General features: G+C 50.4%; 9 protein-coding genes across 9 annotated transcripts; 5 read left to right on the forward strand and 4 right to left on the reverse strand.

Annotated features, from left to right (window-relative positions):
* Window positions 1-1,330: 1,330 nt before the first annotated feature.
* CORC01_06027 (uncharacterized protein) lies at window positions 1,331-2,632 on the forward strand (the record flags this gene model as incomplete). The annotated part of the gene is made up of 1 exon (XM_022617669.1): window positions 1,331-2,632. One exon carries the CDS (start codon window positions 1,331-1,333, stop codon window positions 2,630-2,632), a length of 1,302 nt encoding a protein of 433 aa, XP_022475725.1.
* A 119-nt stretch (window positions 2,633-2,751) lies between these two features.
* CORC01_06028 (uncharacterized protein) lies at window positions 2,752-4,513 on the reverse strand (the record flags this gene model as incomplete). Its single annotated transcript, XM_022617670.1, has 5 exons — window positions 2,752-3,010; window positions 3,065-3,245; window positions 3,315-3,520; window positions 3,588-4,360; window positions 4,418-4,513. 5 exons carry the CDS (start codon window positions 4,511-4,513, stop codon window positions 2,752-2,754), a joined length of 1,515 nt encoding a protein of 504 aa, XP_022475726.1.
* A 513-nt stretch (window positions 4,514-5,026) lies between these two features.
* On the forward strand, window positions 5,027-6,393 carry CORC01_06029 (uncharacterized protein; the record flags this gene model as incomplete). The annotated part of the gene is made up of 2 exons (XM_022617671.1): window positions 5,027-6,094; window positions 6,148-6,393. 2 exons carry the CDS (start codon window positions 5,027-5,029, stop codon window positions 6,391-6,393), a joined length of 1,314 nt encoding a protein of 437 aa, XP_022475727.1.
* A 38-nt stretch (window positions 6,394-6,431) lies between these two features.
* CORC01_06030 (uncharacterized protein) lies at window positions 6,432-7,793 on the reverse strand (the record flags this gene model as incomplete). The annotated part of the gene is made up of 4 exons (XM_022617672.1): window positions 6,432-6,645; window positions 6,695-7,535; window positions 7,602-7,653; window positions 7,716-7,793. 4 exons carry the CDS (start codon window positions 7,791-7,793, stop codon window positions 6,432-6,434), a joined length of 1,185 nt encoding a protein of 394 aa, XP_022475728.1.
* Window positions 7,794-8,888: 1,095 nt separating this feature from the next.
* Window positions 8,889-10,238, forward strand: CORC01_06031 (guanine deaminase; the record flags this gene model as incomplete). Its single annotated transcript, XM_022617673.1, has 1 exon — window positions 8,889-10,238. One exon carries the CDS (start codon window positions 8,889-8,891, stop codon window positions 10,236-10,238), a length of 1,350 nt encoding a protein of 449 aa, XP_022475729.1.
* Window positions 10,239-10,388: 150 nt separating this feature from the next.
* On the reverse strand, window positions 10,389-11,339 carry CORC01_06032 (uncharacterized protein; the record flags this gene model as incomplete). Its single annotated transcript, XM_022617674.1, has 2 exons — window positions 10,389-11,010; window positions 11,077-11,339. 2 exons carry the CDS (start codon window positions 11,337-11,339, stop codon window positions 10,389-10,391), a joined length of 885 nt encoding a protein of 294 aa, XP_022475730.1.
* Window positions 11,340-13,256: 1,917 nt separating this feature from the next.
* On the forward strand, window positions 13,257-14,603 carry CORC01_06033 (uncharacterized protein; the record flags this gene model as incomplete). Its single annotated transcript, XM_022617675.1, has 1 exon — window positions 13,257-14,603. One exon carries the CDS (start codon window positions 13,257-13,259, stop codon window positions 14,601-14,603), a length of 1,347 nt encoding a protein of 448 aa, XP_022475731.1.
* A 1,737-nt stretch (window positions 14,604-16,340) lies between these two features.
* On the forward strand, window positions 16,341-17,839 carry CORC01_06034 (alcohol dehydrogenase GroES-like domain-containing protein; the record flags this gene model as incomplete). The annotated part of the gene is made up of 7 exons (XM_022617676.1): window positions 16,341-16,457; window positions 16,527-16,552; window positions 16,612-16,655; window positions 16,702-16,875; window positions 16,926-17,051; window positions 17,106-17,499; window positions 17,563-17,839. The coding sequence occupies 7 exons, from the start codon at window positions 16,341-16,343 to the stop codon at window positions 17,837-17,839; spliced, it is 1,158 nt and encodes a 385-aa protein (XP_022475732.1).
* A 437-nt stretch (window positions 17,840-18,276) lies between these two features.
* CORC01_06035 (uncharacterized protein) lies at window positions 18,277-19,728 on the reverse strand (the record flags this gene model as incomplete). Its single annotated transcript, XM_022617677.1, has 2 exons — window positions 18,277-19,326; window positions 19,387-19,728. The coding sequence occupies 2 exons, from the start codon at window positions 19,726-19,728 to the stop codon at window positions 18,277-18,279; spliced, it is 1,392 nt and encodes a 463-aa protein (XP_022475733.1).
* Between the last annotated feature and the right edge of the window lie 627 nt (window positions 19,729-20,355).

Here is a 20,355-nt window from a genome sequence, read left to right on the forward strand (position 1 = left end):
TGATTTATTCCTACGCGGTTATGAAGTCGCTCTTACGTCAGCAACTATGCCCGGATAGCGGGGTCCGGCAAACAGCCGAAGCGTACAGACGTTAATCCGATCCGCCCCACTTCGCCAATGCAAAACAGGAAACGGGCTCCCCACTGGCGTTGTGGGATGTGCCTCCATTGGCAGTCGTCATTTAGGAGGGGCGCCACGAGAAACACCCGCCACACGGTTACGTTACCCCAGGAAATACAGGTTTAGCTGGTGCCACAGTGGCTATCATATGTGGCGTTGCTGATGGAGGGGGATCTGCTGGGTGCAGATTTCCTAGACGACGGTTCTGACGCTTGTGGCCCAGTCAATGGCACCGGCTGATGCGCCGAGGGCATCTCATTTGCTGAAATCAATCAAATGCTGGAAATGGCACGGCCAACGATTGCCTGGCCGTTTGTGAGGTCAAGAGATTAGCAAAAAAGGGGGCTCAGACGACAATAGCCGATGGCAATTTGAGTGTAGGTAAAGCCCAATTATGACGTGGATGTGCAACCAACACGCAGGCAAACAAGCTACTGTGTGTTAGTTTTGCCTTTGAAAGCTGAATCTTTCCTAATGATACCTTGGATTTGAAGTTTTCAACAGAACCGCCAGTGCATCTGTGACTTAGCCTTGGAGATCACCCAAAGACAATACCGTTCTTCATGACCATGTTATAATTGCCTGCCGCAAGTTTTCCCACTCCCTTGCTTCTGCGATCGGTTCTGCCGGCATGGCCTCGCCAGTACAAAGACATTGACCCATGTACCCTGCCGAATGGGCTCATCCGCTGTTCCTGATCAGCGGCACCACCCCAATCTTCTTTTCTCCGAACACACTCTCTTGAACTACGTACGGATACAGTTTTTGTCACTGGCAGTTGTTTCGGTCTTCAGGTTTGCAACACCTGTAGACGAAGGATAATCTTCTTGGGCCAGCATCTGATACTCTTGAGGTCGTCGATGGCATGCCCTCATGCCAGAACTCAGAAGCGGCTGGAGGTGGCTTGCGCCCCAGGCCGCGTCCATACAATTGGGGGATTTTCGCACGATTACCCCGCCTGAAATCCTACGCTAAACTCTCTCGTCAGCTTGGTGAGTTGTAAAGGCTGTCGCTGAGAGCCACATCCAGTCACAGAGAATGATCGCCCCTTTGAAATTTGTGTTATTTTGAAGGCAGGTGGCTTTCTAGGTTTCTCCCGGCTTCCTAGTGAGAGACTGCCCAACTTAGAGCTTGCTTAACCGTTGTTTGGTCTCTGATTGAAATCGTTGTTCCCCGAGTCTTATCCTCCGTGCCCGAGTCCGCCGCGAACATGCTAAACCGCCGCGGGCCGATCTCGAAAATTGTCGGAGGGGCTGTCGATGCTGCGAAGAAATACCAGTCAGATCGAAAACAGCAGCCAGCAGCGCAACAGGAAAGCAATGTGTCTATTCAACAAAATGAACAAGGGCAATCAGGCCTCTCTGGTCCTTCAACGATAGTCCAACAGCAAGCGACAGAGGATGATCCGGAAGTTGATGAAGATTGGACACTTACCCTGGACGAAGCTCAACAGCTTCAATCGCAGACCAATACCAATCAACATGAGGCGGATACTGAGAGAATGCTGCAACAATTTCTCGTTCAGCACCCACCATTACAGGCCTCCAACCTTGCAAGCGAAAGTCATTGCCTGCCGATGCCTGTAATACTCCCTCAACGTCGTCCCGAGGCCAGGCACCGAGGTTTCGTGCGAGCTTACGCCCCGGTCCTCGAAGAATGCGGCATTGACCAGCCTACCTGGCTCGAGTTCCTCGACGGGTTCGAAAGTAGCATCAAAGCAAACCCTTGGTTCGAGGTCTTGAATGCCGGCGTTATGGCCGCAGATCTCGCTCACATCGCCGTTGGCGGGTTCTCGCCCATCGCAACGCTCGTGACGTTCGCGGTTCAGACGGGGCTCGAGACGTCTCGCAGGGGCTACGTGAACTACAAGCAGAACAACTACCTCGACGTCATGAACGAGAACTTCTTCAAACCCCGAGGCCTGTTTACTCTTGTCGTCAAATACAAACCGTCTAGCAGCGAAGTCATAGAGAACATTGATCTGGCGTCAAACATCGCCAAAGCCGTGGAAGACAGCAAAACCCAGAGCAAATGGAAGAAGGTGCTGCACTCATCATCCAGCACGACAACAAGCGAGGCTGAGATTCCTGAGCCAGCGCCGCTTGTCTTCCCGCAACTCGATGAGGTGGACGAGGGACAAAAGCAGAATCTGGTGAAGAAGTTCGGAGAGTCTGTCTCAAAGTACTACGACCGAAGGGCTACGGACAGGTTCACGAAAGAACACCCTGAATCGAAGCTCATGCCAACAAACTCGCCTGAAGAAGAAGAATCAAAGGCTTCCAATTCGACTGATCGGGCCAAGGGACCAATTCGACGTCTGCAGCAGAGACGGCAGCAACGCTTTGAAGACTCAGGTGTAGAGCGGAAATTCGGAAGGGAGGCTCGCGAGAAGCGGAAAAGGAACCGGCCGCTGAAGAAATTGATGCGACAGGACGCTCTTTATCTAATGGTTGTCAATCTTCCAACGCTCGATGAGATGGACGCGGTCCTTGCTCAAGTAGAAGGACAGTGAGGGGGCTCAACTGTCAAGCGACAAAAAGATATTTGGGCGGGATACCCGATCTCTCATTTTTCTAAGATGACAGCTTGTCATAGTATCCTTTCATACATAGCTCATGTGCCCTGTAACGCCTACATGGATTTTGCATCGAAACTTTGCATCCCTTTCGCAGTGACTGCAATATCCTGCGAGGCCGAATCTTCCATGCTCGCTTCCAGTATTCTGGGTCCTTCAAACTTCGCAGCAACTTCTTCCAGCTTGAGTCCCTTAGTCTCCACAAACGTGAAATATGCTATGACGAGGAAAACCACATTCCAGGAAGCATTGATGAAGTAAAACTTCCATCCCAAATCTGCCATGGCGTATGCCATTGTAAATGAAGCCAGCAGTCTATGTGTTTTGCGTTAGTAGGGAATTTCAGTGCAAATAATGCCATAAACTGACCCAAATCCAGAGTCCAACATGCGGAAAATGGCGATTCCTGTAGCCCGAAGTTTGTACTGCGAGACTTCTGTGGGATATAGACTGGTCATTGGTGTGATGGAAAAGGCATAGAACCCCTGAAATAGGAAGATGACTGCAATTGTGCCATAGATTCCAGATTGATTGGTGCTTTCTCCATACGCTATTCAGACGTCAGTCGTTTGCTCTTCAGCTTACGGTTGACAGTGGGCGTTTCGCGTCTGATACTCACTTTTGATTAGACCACCAACGATGTAGAGCATAGCAATCATACCGCCCACGCCAATGAAGGTCTGCTTCCTCCTGCCCAATATGTCGAGCATGAAGCTGCCAAAGACCGCGACAGCAAAGGACCAACAATTCAGAATGACCTGGATCTGCGTCTGCTTCACTGTGTCTCTGATGCCGGCTTGAGTCAGGATTTTGGTGAGGTAAGATCTAATATCAGGTAAGCTCAAGAACATTGCATCTTTAAGTACAGTACTTAGGTATGGGCAGTACCTACGAAATGATAAAGTTGCCAAACATGTTAATCATGGGGCCGAATGAGCAAAGAATCGCGAGACGTTTCCGATTGGCAGGCGTGGACATAATTTCTCTCCACGGGTTCCTAGGATATTCCTCTTCCTCCTTTTTCATGATGGCTCTGATCTCATGCAAGCTCTCCTGACCTTGTTGGATGTCTTCGACGCCCTTGCCTTGCATGATGACAAGAACTTCAAGAGCTTCGTCATCACGGCCTTTTGAAATCAGCCATCGCGGTGACTCCGGAACGAACGGTACCAGAATCACTGCCAAAAAGCTAGGTACAAACTGCAGTAGAGAGGGAAGACGCCAGGACCAGGTGCTTTGGATATTTTGGCTGCCGTAGTTGACAATGGCCGAGGCCAAGCTCCCCACATAGAAGCACGAAAAGAAGAGGCCAAGAATGCGGCCGCGCTTTCGAGCAGGCAAAAGCTCTCCTAGTAGGGTTGGAGCAGAACCATTGCTGATTGCAGAGCCGATGCCAACAATGATTCTAGCGATAACGAACATGGCGATGTTCTGAGCTGCGGCTTGGAGAATGATGCCGACGACTGTAATGACTGACGCAACCACGATAGCTCGGCGACGTCCAAAGTAATCGGGAATCGGTTGCATCAAGAATGCTCCCAAAATGCCCCCCATCCATGATGCAGCGTTATTGAGTCCCTCTAATGCAGGAGTCAAGTGGAAATATTTAGTGTATGAGGGAAGGATAAGGAGGCCGTTCATGACCGAAGCATCGTATCCGAGGGTCTGTTAGCTCATGGTTAGTGGACTTCCCATATCTTCATGTCATGGTGCTACACTTACTGCCGAATTGACAATAGCTACTGCAAGGAGCAAAGGAGACAACACCCTCAAGTTGGCCGGTACCAACCTGGACACATGTCTACGCTCGAAGCCCATGTTATTCTGTATGTCTTGCTATATTTTCAGAAGAAAATCGCCTGATTTCTATTCGTAATCATTCGACGTTGTAGTATGGTTTTCTGGACCCCCTTATATCCAACAAATTGCGAGTCGTGGTGATCTCTGATCTCTCCAAGTTGATTGGCTGTGTCGAGGCTTCGGGCGAGCTCGGGCGAGCCTATCGCCGGTCCACTTCGTAACAACCGGCTAAAACATGGGCACTATCTAAAGTTGCCATCGCGGGGAAATACGACCTTTCATATGAGTTTAATCACTCGGGCGAGCTCGGGCGAGCTCGGGCGAGACACGATAATAGAGATCACTGGCCAGGTCTGAGGCGCGACCAGGTATCGGCCGTCCAGGGGCTGTGCAAAGCACAATGGGGTTGCGGTATGACGGGCGGCCGTTGATAAGCTACTTAAGGTGGCATTGCGCAAGCTATTGACCGCTAACACAGTTCAGGCCCAGCTCACTTGAGATCTTGAAGGTGACAAAACGTTCCATTTCAGCATGCCCGGAAGCGTCCGAGACTGGCCAGCGTGGCCGGAGTACACCAGCAAAGATACCCATGAACTGAAAGACCCGGACTTCCTCAACACCAAGAAGGCCATCATATCTCAGTATGGTGGCGAGGCTCTGAGAGACAGTTGGCTTCGAGTCTGTGAACAGCTCAAGGCTGTCACCGATGAGATAGTCGGCAAAGGTCGTACCATCATTCCCGTCTTCGATGCTTACACGCTTCTTGACAAGGGCTTCACGGAAACCGAAAGGGACGAGGTGAAGAGAGTCGGCACCTTTGTTGTTCGTGGGGTGATTCCCAAACCAGAGGCAACTCAACATTACGCAGACCTCAAACGCTACGTCGCCGATAACAAACAGAAGATCCAGGGATGGCCAAAAGAAACCCCTTCAATATTGATGCTGTACGACTCGCCGACCCAGAACACCCTTAGATCACACCCGAATCAACTTCAACTCCAACACCTCTTGAACCAACTGTGGCACGATGACAACGGCGACGATACGTACTCAGATCCTTTGGTTTATTACGACGGAGTACGTGACAGACCTCCGCGGCAAGAGTTCCTTGGACTTGGGCCGCATATCGACGCTGGGAGCCTGGCTCGTTGGGCAGATACGGCATACAGAGAGGTGTATGGCAACATCTTCTCCGGCAAACCTGAGCGACACGACCCCTACGACCTCAGCGTACGAAAAGCCGCTAATCAAGACTTTTATCCCGGTGTCGCTCATTCATCCGTCTTTCGCTCTTTCCAAGGATGGACTGCCTTAACACGAACAGCCCCGAACGAAGGGACGCTCCTCGTCTACCCCAATGTTGCCACTGTCGTATCATACATGTTGCTGAGACCGTTCTTCAAGCCTCCGGCGGACTGTGTGGATGTGATGGATGCGACTAAATGGACTCTTGATGAGTCTTCCAGCAACTTCCCTGGAACTTTCAAGACCCAGAGCCAACGGCTCAGTCGTTTGTCTCATCCACACCTGAGGCTAGAAGAGTGCCTGATCCATGTGCCAAAGATGGAGCCAGGTGATACTGTTTGGTGGCACGCTGATGTAGGTTCATACTGTTTGTGGCTCGGGGCCAGCAACAACTAACCATGACGCAGGTTTGCCATGCAGTCGACCCAGTTCACGAGGGATCAGAGAACGCATCTGTTTTATACATTGCCGCATGTCCCACCACGGCAAACAACAAGAAATATGTGAAGAAGCAACTTTCCGACACTCTGGCCGGAAGACCACCGCCGGATCAGCAACAAGGAAACGACTTGAACGAAAAGACGCTGAAGGGATACGTGGGACTGGAAGGCTTGAGCGCCGACGCAAAGCGAGCTTTTGGATTTGGGTTGTAAATTCGATAGGACTAGGCTGATACCTGCGAAATACTACGTCAAGGAATGACCGTCTCCGTATCTATTGCGTCAAGTGAGGACCTTAGGATGGCAACAGCTCTCTCAGCTATTGCGTTCCGCGACTTGACCGCGTCGAGATATTCGATGGCGAGCTGCACTTCATCAGTGAAATCAACCTCAGCACCAGCCTGGGCTCTGTGGGATTCTCTGAGAAGAAAAATAGCGGCCACGAAAATATGCATCGACAATGCCCTTGATAATGAGTGAGCCTCTTCAACAAGTAAAGGCTTCTGGCACTTACCACTGTCGTCGCATTGCGACTGGTTGATCCCAGTTGTGAGTTATCCAAATAATGTCCATGGCAGAGCGAATACACACAGCTCGTGCCCAATCATACGGGCCAGGGACTGCTAACCATTGCTTTTGCAGAGAACGGTTGATGCGCATTCGATGATGGAGAAGTACGAGGCTGATGTCGAATCGCTGCCATTTGATCCAGGGATGAACGAGCTCTAACTCCTGCATCTCCTCATTCTTGCCTCCATCAGGCTGAAGGTGGGCTGGCAGGGTGTTGATGACCTCTGCTAGTTCATCATCGGCTAGACGAACGACCTCGGAAACTGACCGTGTGCCTTCTCGCAGCGCTGACCTAAATCTGTGATAAACAGTCGAGGTCCGTGCCATGAAAATGTGATACAGCACCGGTTGGGCACCCTCAGTCTCGGGATCGATCGTGGGAAGTGGAACATCAAAATCTCCTTCGTCGACTTGTGGCACGTAGTAAGGAACCGCGAGCCTGAATGATGGATTAGCCTCAATCGTTACAGCTTCGGGGCAAGCCGCAACACAAATGTACCATTCGCAGATGACCAAGGTCCACCATAGACGTCTTTGAGCCTCGACACCCAGCTCTGAACAGGGGTTTGTAGCCCGAGAGCCGTCGAGCCCGAGATTCCGCGCGATCCGTATTGCGCAACTCCAGAGATGACGATATAGACCGGAATCACCAAAGTTGTGAAAGCACATGCCAAGTACTGCGATCGCCTGAACAGGGCGAACTGTGCTGGTTCTCATGTAGTCTGCTTCTTCGAGACAGAATAAGGCCGCCTTGTACCACTGTCGTAGAATATTTTCAAGGTCTCCTGAGATCGCGTAGACACAATCAGACGTGTGCACCAGAAGCTAACTAATGATGGATGTGGTTTTACCTGTAGGAAGTATCTCGCGAGCTTCCTCGTCTTCCATCATCAACAGAGCGGCCTATTGAAGGCGATTGTGTCAGTGACGAGATTTCTGAAGGATTGATTCAGGTCACGACTGACCGTGATGACACTGAAATACACTGATAGCCAACCTGGATCGCAGTCTGACAAGATGCCACCGCTTTCCAGGGAGTCCATGAATTGGCCATGTTCCCTGCCGAAATCGGGATATTCGAGGGCATAATGAACCCAAGAATTCCACTTCTTGTCATAGGCGATTAGCAGCTCGCTAGCTTCCCGACAAGGTACATCAATCCCAACCCAACTTTGGCGATGTCTGGACACTTGCGAAAGTAGAGGAGACTTGAACACCATTTCTTCTAGAGGATCATGGCATTCTAAAATATTTTGTGCAGTCCTTGGCTTTCGAAGCGATGGATGAGAAGTATGGCAGACTTGAGCGGATGCTTCGAGAGCTATCTTCAGTCGCTCATTCTCTTGGACTAACTCATCGTACGTCGCCAACTTCACAGGATCTTTTCCTCTACGCAATGAAATATGTCAGTGACCAAATAAAAGGTATCCTAGTGATGGACGTGAAGCGACCTTGTAATTTCACCCCGCACAATCACCAGCTCGCGGGAACATGATTCAGGTATACCGTTACGAATGCAAGTTGAGCATGGTAGCCGCTTATCGCACTTGACTTTCCGAGCAGCGCAAGATCGGCAGCTTCGCGGCGCGCGTTGAGTCTTGCGAAATGACGATGAGGTATTTGAAGACATATTTCCCAACGACCGGAGGATCTCTTCGAAGGTGAACTGCGACGCGTCCAGCCCGGGCTGTGTAAGGGAGGGAACCGCAACGGAACTCTATTGTGAGAGCTTATCATGTGGATTCTGATTGCTGCAGCTCGAGAAAATAGCGAATTGGATTCTATGCCGCGATTATTGATTTGAAACAGGGTTATTGGATTGACAAAGACGTGTTGGCCTCGAGCGGAAATGAGACAAAGGAATGATATGTCGACGACGAGTTAGACACAATAGAAACTCACCCGAACTCAACCGAGGAGAGTCTGAGACGATAAGATAAGGAAACCAAGGCACTCGTGTCTCCACAAGAAGATACGTACCTTGAGTTCGCCAATATCCCCTCACGTTGCTGGCATTAGATTCCATTTGGTATCATCACCACATCCTTCTCTGTCGTCAAGTCTAGTCAATCGGCCCAGCAAGCTCACCGGAATTTGCTACTAGCCCCTTGCCAGATATACCAACGAATATCTCCAGCATGGTAATAGCATTCCAAGGCGCGGTCATTCACTCGCTTGGCCCGAATCAAGTCGAGATACTCGAGAACGCTGGGATAGTCGTCGGATCTGATGGACTGATTTCTCACTTCTACCCCCAAATCTCCGCTGAAGAGCTGTCGAAGAAACTTCCTAGCGATTCTGAAGTCAGTGTTCTTCCCAAAGGCCAATTCCTATCGCCCGGCTTCATCGACACGCACAACCACGCTCCTCAATGGGCAATGAGGGGCCAGGGCCAGGGCCTCCATATACTGGACTGGCTCGATCAAGTCACCTTTCCCCACGAAGCTCGCTTCTCAGATCCTGTATACGCTCGTAAGGTCTACGAAAGTTGCGTCAAGGGCTTTCTCAAGCAAGGCATCACTACCGCTTCCTACTACGGATCTAAACACGCCGAGGCCACGCAGATTCTAGCAGATATCTGCCATCAGCTGCATCAGAGGGCATTCGTAGGAAAATGCAACATGGATCGCAACGCGCCAAGCTATCTTCATGATGAGTCCGCTGAATCATCTTTGAAGGAAACGGTGGAATGCGTGAACCATATCCGTCAGATCGACCCGACCGGACAGCTGGTTCGGCCTGTCTTGACTCCAAGATTCGCTATTTGTTGCACTCCCAAATTGCTCAAAGGGCTTGGTGAGATGGCCGCCAAAGACCCAGAGCTGGCAATCCAAACGCATTTCAACGAAGCGGAACAGGAAATCAAGGCGACCAGGGAGCTTTTCCCGCAGTTCTCCAGCGAGGCAGACCTCTACCAACACTATGGGCTCCTGAACCAGCGTTCGATTCTTGCGCATTGCACCTTCATGAATGAGTACGAGATGGACAAGATCGAGAAGCTCCAGTGTGGAGTTGCACACTGCCCAATCTCGAACATGACGGTTGGAGGAGGCTTCATGGCAGCATCCATACGTCAGTTCCTGTCCAAAGGGATCAAAGTCGGTCTGGGCACTGATAGCGGGGGCGGCTTCTCATCAAGCATGCTGGATAGCATCCGGCAGGCAATCATAGCTTCGAACGCGCGCGAAGTCATGTCAGGCGGCACAGACAAAGCACTGTCTCTTGACGAGGTGTTCTATCTCTCAACTCTAGGCGGTGCCCAGGTGTGTTGTCTTGAAGATAAGATCGGGAACTTTGCTGTGGGCAAGGCTTTTGACGCGATACTGGTTACAAGCTCACTTGATGAAGCATTTGGTGTGATGACTGTCCGAGAAGAAACGGACAATCTTCGAACGATTTTTGAGAAGTTCTTGATGACAGGAGATGACCGCAATATTGGTCAGGTTTATGTGCAGGGCAAGCTTGTCAAGGACACCTTTTCAACCTAGGTAGTTTCGAAACAAAACAAAAGGGGGGAGGGGAGGGGGGCAGAAAAAGGATTTAGGTTTCAGGAGCCAAAGACGTTTAAGACTCAATTCTAGCAACATGTTGCTTCTACAGTGTTTGAATAAATCCATACTGCGCAACCTTTTGAGATTTCACTTGAGCCATCTCGAAAGAAAACGTGAGACTGTCTCACGGAAAGCTTCTGGCTCGTCAGTTGGCGGACTATGCCCGGACTTCTCAAAGATGACGAGGTCGCTGATTGGGATGCCTTTGCTGATTTCTTCCCCATATTCGAAGGGAACAACGACATCATGTCTTCCAGTCGCAATGAGCGTTGGCGCAGTGATGTCCTGCAATTGTGATCGCACATCAAAACGAGGAAGGTTGTGAGAAAAGGCGAAATTATGCGTCTCGTAATGCAGGTTATACTCGTCGGCAATGTTGCCCTCAAAGATAGCCTCTCGTGAATCTACAATCGCGGAATCGTCTTTCGGTGTGTAGATGTCAACAATTTCCGCAAAGGAAGCAGCAAAGTCCTCGTTGTCCCGAATGTTGCCGCTATGGAGTCGGACTTGTCGATCCGCATCCGGCTTGATGCGATCGCTGGTAAGCACAGTTTTGATGAAGTTGAAAGTTCCACGGAGGCCATATGCCCATGTATCTCTCAGAATGAGGGCCAGTAGACGATCGGGATGTGCTATGGCATACTGCAAGGCGACAAAACCTCCGTAGGAGCCCCCAGCCAGAACGAATCTCTCTGCGCCCGACCAGGCCCTGAATCGAGAGAGGTCAGCCGCGTCATCACAAAGGTGCTAAACCAAGAGGTCGATCAATACTCACCTCAATTCGTCCACATCTGTCACCCATCGTTCATCAGTGTATGGTGGCTTCAAGTCGCTGTTGCCGCTGCCTCTCGCATCATAGACTAGAACTCGGAAGTCAGATGCCAGGAACCCGAAAGACGAGGCCGGCTCTCTATGATCGGACAAGCCAGGTGCGCCATGTAAGACTATTAACAGAGGCTTGGTTGCATCATTGTCACCAAGGACTTTGACGTGGAGCTTAGCCCCGTCGCTCACCTGGACGAAGGATAGGCGCGTCATATTGTTGAAGATGGACTTTCAATTAACGTTCGACTTCCGTCTGATAAACACATATAGGAACCCTTTTTGTACTCTGTCAAGAGACTGGCGTTTACTGGAATTTTATCTGCCGTGAGGGGATTTTTCAGCTTATAAATCAGATCTGGATAGTATGCGATGATAATCGGATCGCATCGCGTCATCTAATGACAACAAGAGACAGGAGCTAATGGCTGCGGCCGTTTATAGCCGAAGGATCGAGACTTGGACGGATAAGGCAAGCTGTCACTTATTCTTTAAATCTTGCCTCGATGACGAAACAAAATTTAGGACTTTCGTTGTTGCTCGCGCAAGCTTTCCTTGCCTTTCGTTAGTATCATATGGGAGACAATGGAATTTTCTGCTTCCTATCCGCTGTTTTGAAGCTTCAAGTTCAAATTTAGACTGAAGCCTTGTTATTTCTTCTTTTCGCTATTCAACGTGCTATTAACACTTGTGAATGAGGGTTTTGTCACTCAGCATTCTTGATGGGTTTCTTTACCTGCAGGAAGGGAAAGAGGGCTAACTGACCCCTTGTAGTCCAGGCGATGCCTTGAGCATTATTTAATAACTTACAGGGGTTAATAATGCGACTCCAGCCAGGCTTGGACCCTTGCGTTTACACTATTCAACCCCAGGCAACACAGATCACCTTCTGGTCATCCGTTGAGATAGGCTCAGCCTGTGAGGTCTCCAGGGGCCAAAACAGGGGGAGACTACCGCTGATAGCAGAAACTCTGGCCAAGTGTGGGGTTAAAAAGATAGGGGTCTCCCAGGTTGAGAAATAAGTCTAGGAAAGACAACGCTATCCTTGTCATCAAGTCTCGGCCAGACCGACGACAGGCCATGAACCGTGGCTCATTAGCACATCAGAATGAACAACACTTACATGGGTGTGAGAGACACAGGTCTTCAAGAGAAGCCAAAATTCACTGGCACATGGCAAGGGAATTGAAACCGTGTGAAGGTTTGTGAATAAAGACAGACAGCGAGTGGCCGCAAAGAAATATCTTCGAATCGAAATAACGTCTTTGGATTGAAACTGTGCTGGGAACCTGGGTTTGCGTCCTGACTCGTGATCGATCGGATGTTTCCGAATTGGGGGCCTTCTCCGCGAAATCCCCAGCTTGAGGTAGACATAGGGTTGAAAACCGACAGCGAGCTCCAAGGGTGCGTCCACTTTTTTGAGTATTAAGCACATCTGGACGTTGGCCGATTTAATCACGAGCCTCGAGCCTCGAGCTTATCTTTCCAAGTTCCTCACTCAATGGAATTCCAACCATTTTAAGGGAACCAGGAGCACTTGGGTTTCAAAGTTCAAATCACAGCAATGATGACCTGTTTAGATTTGGCCATCGAATGCTTCTGTGTCAGTCCATGGGTTTTCAGCAATGTTTCCCTTCTTCCCTTGCCGGCGGCAGTGCTTAAAGTTATATGTACCAGCAGTGGATACTACCTTGAAAAGGTGCACACTACGGGTACACAAGAGTAAACATACATTGTACTCAGCTGAGAGTAGTGGGCTCGATGTTTCCCCCCTCGCTCACTCTATTCTATATCAAAGTCCCACTTCACGCGTCTGAGCTCAGCTGCCACGCTGCGGCGAAGTACCGAGCCCTGACCCACGGCGTCTGGAGTGGACTCTGATCCTTTTTTAGCTCAAGGGTCTTCGAGCAATGCTTGAGATGGTGCACTGCGGATTTCTCAAATGGTTTCTGAACGGCTCCAGTCTATTCCAATATATAAAGCACAAGATGTGGCCAAGTAAGAAGCGTTTTTGCTGTCCATCAGGAACAAAATCATCAATCTTTTACTAGCCTCCTAGAGCTCTTCGGCCCTCCACTCATTTCACTCTTCTTAATCACCTTCTTTCTCGCATTCACTCGCCTTGCTCCTGCCATGAGACTCCCAATTTCCACTCTTTTAGCCTTCCAGGCACTTTTTGGCTCCAGCTTAGCTGCCGCTTTGCCTAGCAAAGCTATTCTTCGCCCAATCCTGAGACGGCAAACTTCCGTTCCGGCTGTACCCCTTGGGCCAGCCAAGTTCACTCCCAAGATCAATGTCACCCTGCCCTATGAAGGACCTAACGCTGCCAACGCTCTCGTTCGGGCCACGATGAAACAGCCGGCCGTCTTGTTGGAGAACATCGACACAATCACTGATATAGAGTGCTCAGCTACTGGAGTAGTTCTCAAATTCAGCGCTCCCGAAGATTACAACACGTGCCTGGGTGCGTGGCCAGCCAAGGACTTCATCATCATCACGAACCACAACGGGACTTGCGACAGTGAGGACGAGCGCGGCATTTATGTCGTCCAGAACTACACCTTCGACAACACCACATTGAAACTAGCTGCTTCTTCCACCAAAGCAGAGATCAGTGATCAGATGAATGATGCCGTCATCGACTTTCAACACACAGGCACTGCTACCACCAAAAAAGGTCTCTCTGGAACCATCTCTGCCGACCTTTCTGGGTCCACACTCGTTGCAACGGACCCCTTGACCATCGTCGCCAACGAGGCCAAGCTCGAAAGTACAGTCACCTTGGCGGGCCACGTCCACTACAACTTCTGGAAGTTCAAGGTAGATGAGTTCTACATTGATGTCGAATACTCATCTGCTTTGAACCTGAACATCTCGGCTGAGGTCAACGCCAAGTACTCGACTGACTTGTACAATTACAACCCTCTGTCCGTATCTGTCTCTGCCTTCACTATCCCCGGCATCATTGATGTCGGCCCCATGGTCAACTTCGGCCTGGGTATCGAATTGGCTGCATCCGGTGTTGTCAAGGCTTCCGTGGACGTCGTTTCAACTATTGCCGATTCTCAAGTTCACCTTGACTTTCTGGACTCCGCGAAGACCTCTACCACAGGCTGGAAGCCGCAAACCAATGTCACCACCGACATCAACGCTCAAGTAGAGCTTCAATTGAATCCATTTGCTGACCTAAGCGTCGCCCTGGGAGTCAAGCTCTTCAACGGTCTCCTCGACATGTCTGCTGGAGTCGAGGCGAAGCCCCAGGTTATCAACGCCTTTGCTGTGGACGTTGATTTCAATTACACTAGCGCCAGTGGTATTATCTTTGCAAAGCCTACCGGGGATCAGTGCAAAAATGGCGCTTGGTTTGCAAGCACGTTTCACTTGGGCGTTGATGCCTACGTTACACAATTCTACACTAAGAAATTGTATGAAGTCGATGTGCCAATCTACCAGTCGCAATGCTGGAACTTTATCAACTAGAGAATATAGAAATCTCATGAAAAAAACGTTACAAATGACCATGGAAACTTGCGTGAGCTTGATGCGCTTTCGCATCGTTGGGGAACATGTTTAACATTGGTACTTCAACTTGCTCGCGTAGGCGAGGGACTTTAGTGAAGAGTCCCTTTCAAATCTCCACTGCTTTCATCTTACTGGGTACTGACCGTACTCCCCTTGTCCCCCAAAAATTAAGTGCAACATTGCAGGTCAATCAACGAAATCTCCATTTTATATGAAGTCTGCAAGAAATGAAGCCAAGGCCACAACAAAATCTTCGTGGGATATATGGCGAGCCTTGGCACTAATTTTCTTGAATGCCTGTCAGCGGAGCCTAGACTCTTTTATTACGCGTTTTGATATCTCAACTTCAATATTGTAGTGACTCCACATTGAGTAGAAAGTGCATGTGGGCAGCAACTTTGGCCCCGACGTCAACTTCTTTGCGCCTGACCTTGATATCTCTTCGCTTTGGAGGGGGCCTGGGTAGGCCTCGATGCCTCCGAGTACACCCATGACAATGGCTCACGTCGCTGGACTTGTTGCGTATCTGCAGGCATTGTGTCCTCTTGATAATGCGGCGGCTGTTGTAGAAAGGTCGAATGAGCTTGGGTTCAAGGGTGTCGTCGTTGGAAATTCCGGAACGGGCAGTGCGAACACCCTCGCTCATAGCGGTGTTGTCTCCGTCTGAGTTGCATCATTGATAAGGGGAAGAAGGAGATAAAAATTGAGTCAAGGAGGCTTGGATGCAGCCTCATGCCATGATAATGCAGCCAAGCGGCGCAATCGGAAGGTGTCAACGTGACGATTATCATAAGCAGCTCATCGAATCCTGCAAGATACACGTCGTGGAGTTCATGTCACTTGGCTATCTTGCGGCAACGAGCGCAAGTCCTTGCAGAGCCCCGGCTGCATATCTCTAGTTCCACTGCGTCGGACATGTTGCTGGATCAGGTCCAGAAGAGAAATGTTCGGCGAGAATTGCGGAGCAAAGTTAATTTCCTGCACATTCCGTTCGTCTGTACTTTACTTCCCGGCTCCTCTCCAAACCACATCCCTCAAAGGACCCTCTTATTCTCCAAATACGTCATACAAAAATAAAACTTGGGGTAAGACAGATGGATCCTGTGTGTACCACCCGCAGTCGTATCACAGCGGCGGGGGAGCTCTCGTGGGCCGGCGCAACTGGGGCAACAGCTTCACCAGCGTCAGATTTAGCTCAGGTAAGGACCATGTTGAATCTTACTCCCCCGCATTCAACAAAAGGCAGTAATTCGCCGATGAGAGACGCTTGAAGCTAAAGTCTCGGGGGTTCGGGGTTCATCTTTATCCACTCGGGAGCAAACATGAGTTCCCCCGGCCATCCTCCCGCCTGCTCTAGTATCGACCAGCGCAGACCAGTTCCCAAACATGCCGGTCCCGAAATGGATCGCGGCGGCATCCCCGCGTCTTGGGGAAAGTTTCCCGCACTACCCCGCAGCGGCGCAGTTCACTACCTCTTTCTAAAAGGACATCCCGCGGCGATGACGGTCCTTCAGTGGGAGCCGGTCATCCGGGGCATCCTGAGTGATGGGGAAGCTATTCTTAGTGGTTGGTTCGCTCGGTAGATGGTTTTGTGAGGGGTTCATGGGATAAATATCATAGTTGCTGCCCCAAAGCGCTGTTGATCCTGTGCTTCGTCCTCAATCGTCAAAGCCTTTTACACAGATACTCGCCATCATGTCGTCCCCAACTATGAAAGCTGTAAACTACCAAGGACCTTACAAGGTCAAGGTCTCGGAAGTATCGTTGCCTAGAATCCAACATCCCGACGATGTCATTGTCAAAGTTACCACCGTGAGATGAACCTCAGTCCCGACCCTGCCGGCTGACCTCCGCGAATCCTCCAGCTAATCATAGACACAGGCTGCCATCTGCGGCTCAGACCTACAGTGAGTCTTCCGATCGGTGCAAGTCTGCTTGTCAGTACGCCTTTGCTCACCATTCGCAGCATGTACGAGGGAAGGACTGCTGCCGAGGCAGGCATCACGTTTGGTAGGTTTGCTGATGTTTCGCCGGGCTCGTAAACTCAAGTTTATAGGTCACGAAAACATGGGAATCGTTGAGGAGCTTGGAGCCGGTGTCACTCTCCTCAAGAAAGGAGACCGGGTCGTCATGCCCTTCAACGTCGCCGACGGCCGCTGCCACAACTGCGAAGAAGGACGGACGGCATTTTGCACTGGTGTGAACCCTGGGTTCGCCGGTGGTGCTTACGGTAAGTAGTCACTTTCCAGATTCAAGGATCGGAGCTGACATGCAAGCAAGGATACGTTGCCATGGGACCATACCCTGGGGGTCAGGCGCAATATATCCGAGTGCCTTACGCCGACTTCAACGCCCTCAAGCTTCCAGCTGGCAAGGAATTTGAGTCAGATTTCATTTTGCTTGCGGGTGCGCATCTCTCTTCTACGGAACTCCCTCAGCTTTACTAAGCAATCCTCGTAGATATCTTCCCCACTGGCTGGCATGGCATCGAGCTGTCGGGCTTCAGGCCCGGTGAGAGCGTCGCGGTTTTCGGCGCCGGTCCTGTCGGTCTGATGGCTGCTTACTCTGCAGTTCTCCGTGGTGCATCAAGAGTCTTCGTGGTCGATCGCGTTCCCGAGCGCCTTCAGGCCGCCGAAAAGATCGGATGCACACCAGTAGACTTCACCAAAGGTGATGCTGTTGAGCAGATCAAGAAAATCAACGGCGGAGAAGTCGACCGCTCAGTGGATGCGGTCGGGTACCAGGCTGTGAGCGCCGGTGGAAACACGGAGCAGCCCAATATCGTTTTGGAAAACATGATCAAGGTCACGCGAGCATGTGGCGGACTTGGTGTCCCGGGACTTTACGTTCCCAGGTACGATACACCCTTTCTTCGAATACTACTTTGTACGCAATACTGACGAAACTTCTTTGATAGCGACCCTGGTGCGTCAGATGATGCCTCGGCAAAGGGAATGATCAGCCTGAGCTTCGGTAAGCTCTTTGAGAAGGGACTCTCCCTTGGGACTGGACAGTGCAATGTCAAGGCCTACAACCGATACCTGCGTGATTTGATCATTGCAGGCAGGGCCAAACCCAGCTTCGTCGTCTCGCACGAGATCAACATCGACGACGCCGAAGTCGCGTATGAGAAATTTGATAAGAGAATTGACGGCTACACGAAGGTCCTCATCCACCCCAACGGTGGCTTTTGATCTGTCTGTTAGTGCTTGATGAGTTGGTGGTTATGTTCATGTTGAAAGGCAGTAAGGCATGGTCCTTGTCATTGGTGTTTGACTGGGGTTTAGGCAGGGGGGTGACATAACGGAGAGGTTTCATTACCATAGTATGATGATGCTCAGTGTCTCAACCGTGAGCAATTACTTGTGCTTCCGTGCTAAGTTGATCACTCCATCATGTTAGCTTTGCAGGGTGTATCGTTGCTTGTGAACTAATTGATACAACAACGCTGAAATGCCCATGAATCCAACATACATAGAGCCCATCATAAGATATATTGATTCAAAACTGGGTTGACTTGGAGCAATGGTCGTCAACCATTGTTGTTCTCGGTTAGCTGCAGCAGTCAATACATCTTATCACATCAATCCGTTGAGCACATCTAAACTGCCATGTGTCTAATATTAATATTTTAAAACTTATGAGAGTCATCGTGCCATTCTGGCCGGTTGTGGTAGAACGGTGACGGCGACCTTGGACCTCGACTTTCTGCCCGCCCATTTTCAACATCCTCCGCCTCAGAGACATGCACCTCGATTTCCTGAGTGCACAAAATTCCCATCTCAATCGCACAACTTTGGGTCTCGTGAACTTCCTCCTTCTTGACAATGCTCTCCCTGGACTCTGAGCGGTCCATGGCCTGTGTGATGTTGGATATAGGAGGTCTTGCCGCATGCTTCCTACTTTTGTCCGTACCCGCAGTCTTGCTGTATAGCCATGCGCTATCTTCGCTCGTTCGTGATGGTGATGAATTGCTCCCACCATATGTCTTGACTACGGTGCTCTTTGCCCTTCTCCAATACTCCTCCACCAAACTATCCAGCACCGGTAGTGAGGCTGTCACAACACCTAACGATAGGTCCAAGCATGCCCATATCAGAGCTTCTGTATAGTTCCACGTGAAGTCGTTTGTGATGGTAGGAAGGATTTGATGGAGCAAGCCTGCCAAAACTGCCAGACCACCTATCGTCCAGATAGCGAATAGTCGAGTCTTCTTTGTCGTTTGCATGCGAATCTTCCACAAGATCACAACAGGTGCTGACAGCAAAGTAAGCCCCTGAGCCACATGGAAACCAGTCAGAATCTTTGATTCAACACCCTGGCCGATACACGAAGGAGCAGGCTCTCGCCTGCCACGGAAAGCCAAATCCCATTGTGCTGCCGGCGGATTGCATGCAAAGACGTTGAGAAAGATAGCGAGCAGGATATATGCGACAGTTGATCCGATGAAGATATCGCATGCGATCCGCCACCACCTAGGGAGACGGTCCGCTAGTCTTCGGAGGAATATTGCTATTGAGAGCTTTATCATGCCCACAGCGACGAAGAATGTTGTCTTGCAAACCGTGGCCCCCAACATTCCGATGTTGTATTGCTCGTAAGTGACTTCCCATGTATGTAGGGCAGCTGCGCCGACTGCGAGGGAATGAATTTGTGCGATCGGATACACGAGAGCTAGAAGCTGTACCGAGTACGATCAGTACAGGTATCATGGGCGCGCTACTCGCTGGTTGGAACGTACCGCAGCAGCGATGATGGCCCAGTCATCCCAACCGAACTGCTTGACTGAACCTCTTCGCAATCTCAGCCATACTCTTGCGGCTGTGGGGGCAACAACGGCCACTATGACAAAGATGAGGCCCGTCAAAACGCCGGGCAGTTTAGTCTCGTGGGCATAACCGGGAGGCGGCTTGGCGGCGAGGAAATAGCCCGTCATCGGGTTGGCTGTCGTCATTCCGAGCATACGAAAGAGACCCTTGACGATGAAATAATCATTCTGGGTTGCGGGAGGCTGTCCGACGAAGGCCGACGTCCCCGTCAAGGGGAGGCTGCTCGGGTCATCGGGTATTGAGGGGATATCCATCAGATGCCGCCATTAGTATTGATGGAACCTGATGCGAGTTTTGGATTGAAAGAATCTGCGAAAAGATCATGAACCTCGAGAAAAGGCTCGGGGGTGTCATGAGTGATCTACTATGTACGATCGAGAAAGGCACCATGTCCCGCTGACACGCGCTCCTCAAGGCAAAAGCAATGTCACGGCCGCATGAGAACCCGATGTCGCTTCCCTGTCGCCACGGAATTCTGAAGAAAGTCATCTCCTGCGCCGCACGTAAAGTTGGGTGATTGTTTCTTTTGACACATGGTCATAAATGACTACATGAGACTCGATGCAGGCAATGGCTAATTCGGCATCTTCTCCGGCTGGAAGCACCTCAGCCGTCTTGGCCAACAGTATTTGAGTTTCCAAAAAGCAAGTTGAGATCCACTCGACACCCAAAATGGAGAAGATCTTGCGTTATGGCTGCTTCAAGCGCGATTTCGAAGTTTCTTTTCTTGGAAAAGGTCGGAGTCTTCATGTTGTCTCGATCTCCCCGATGCTAGATTATGATGAAATTTTTTAGCCAAATTCGAACTCGACGGCGGGCTGATCGAGTCAGATCCATGGTGAACACTAGTGAGCCTCAATCTCTGTCTAGATCCTCAAGTT

Source organism: Colletotrichum orchidophilum, assembly GCF_001831195.1.
Source record: "Colletotrichum orchidophilum strain IMI 309357 chromosome Unknown Scaffold_44.1, whole genome shotgun sequence".
NCBI lineage: Eukaryota > Fungi > Ascomycota > Sordariomycetes > Glomerellales > Glomerellaceae > Colletotrichum > Colletotrichum orchidophilum.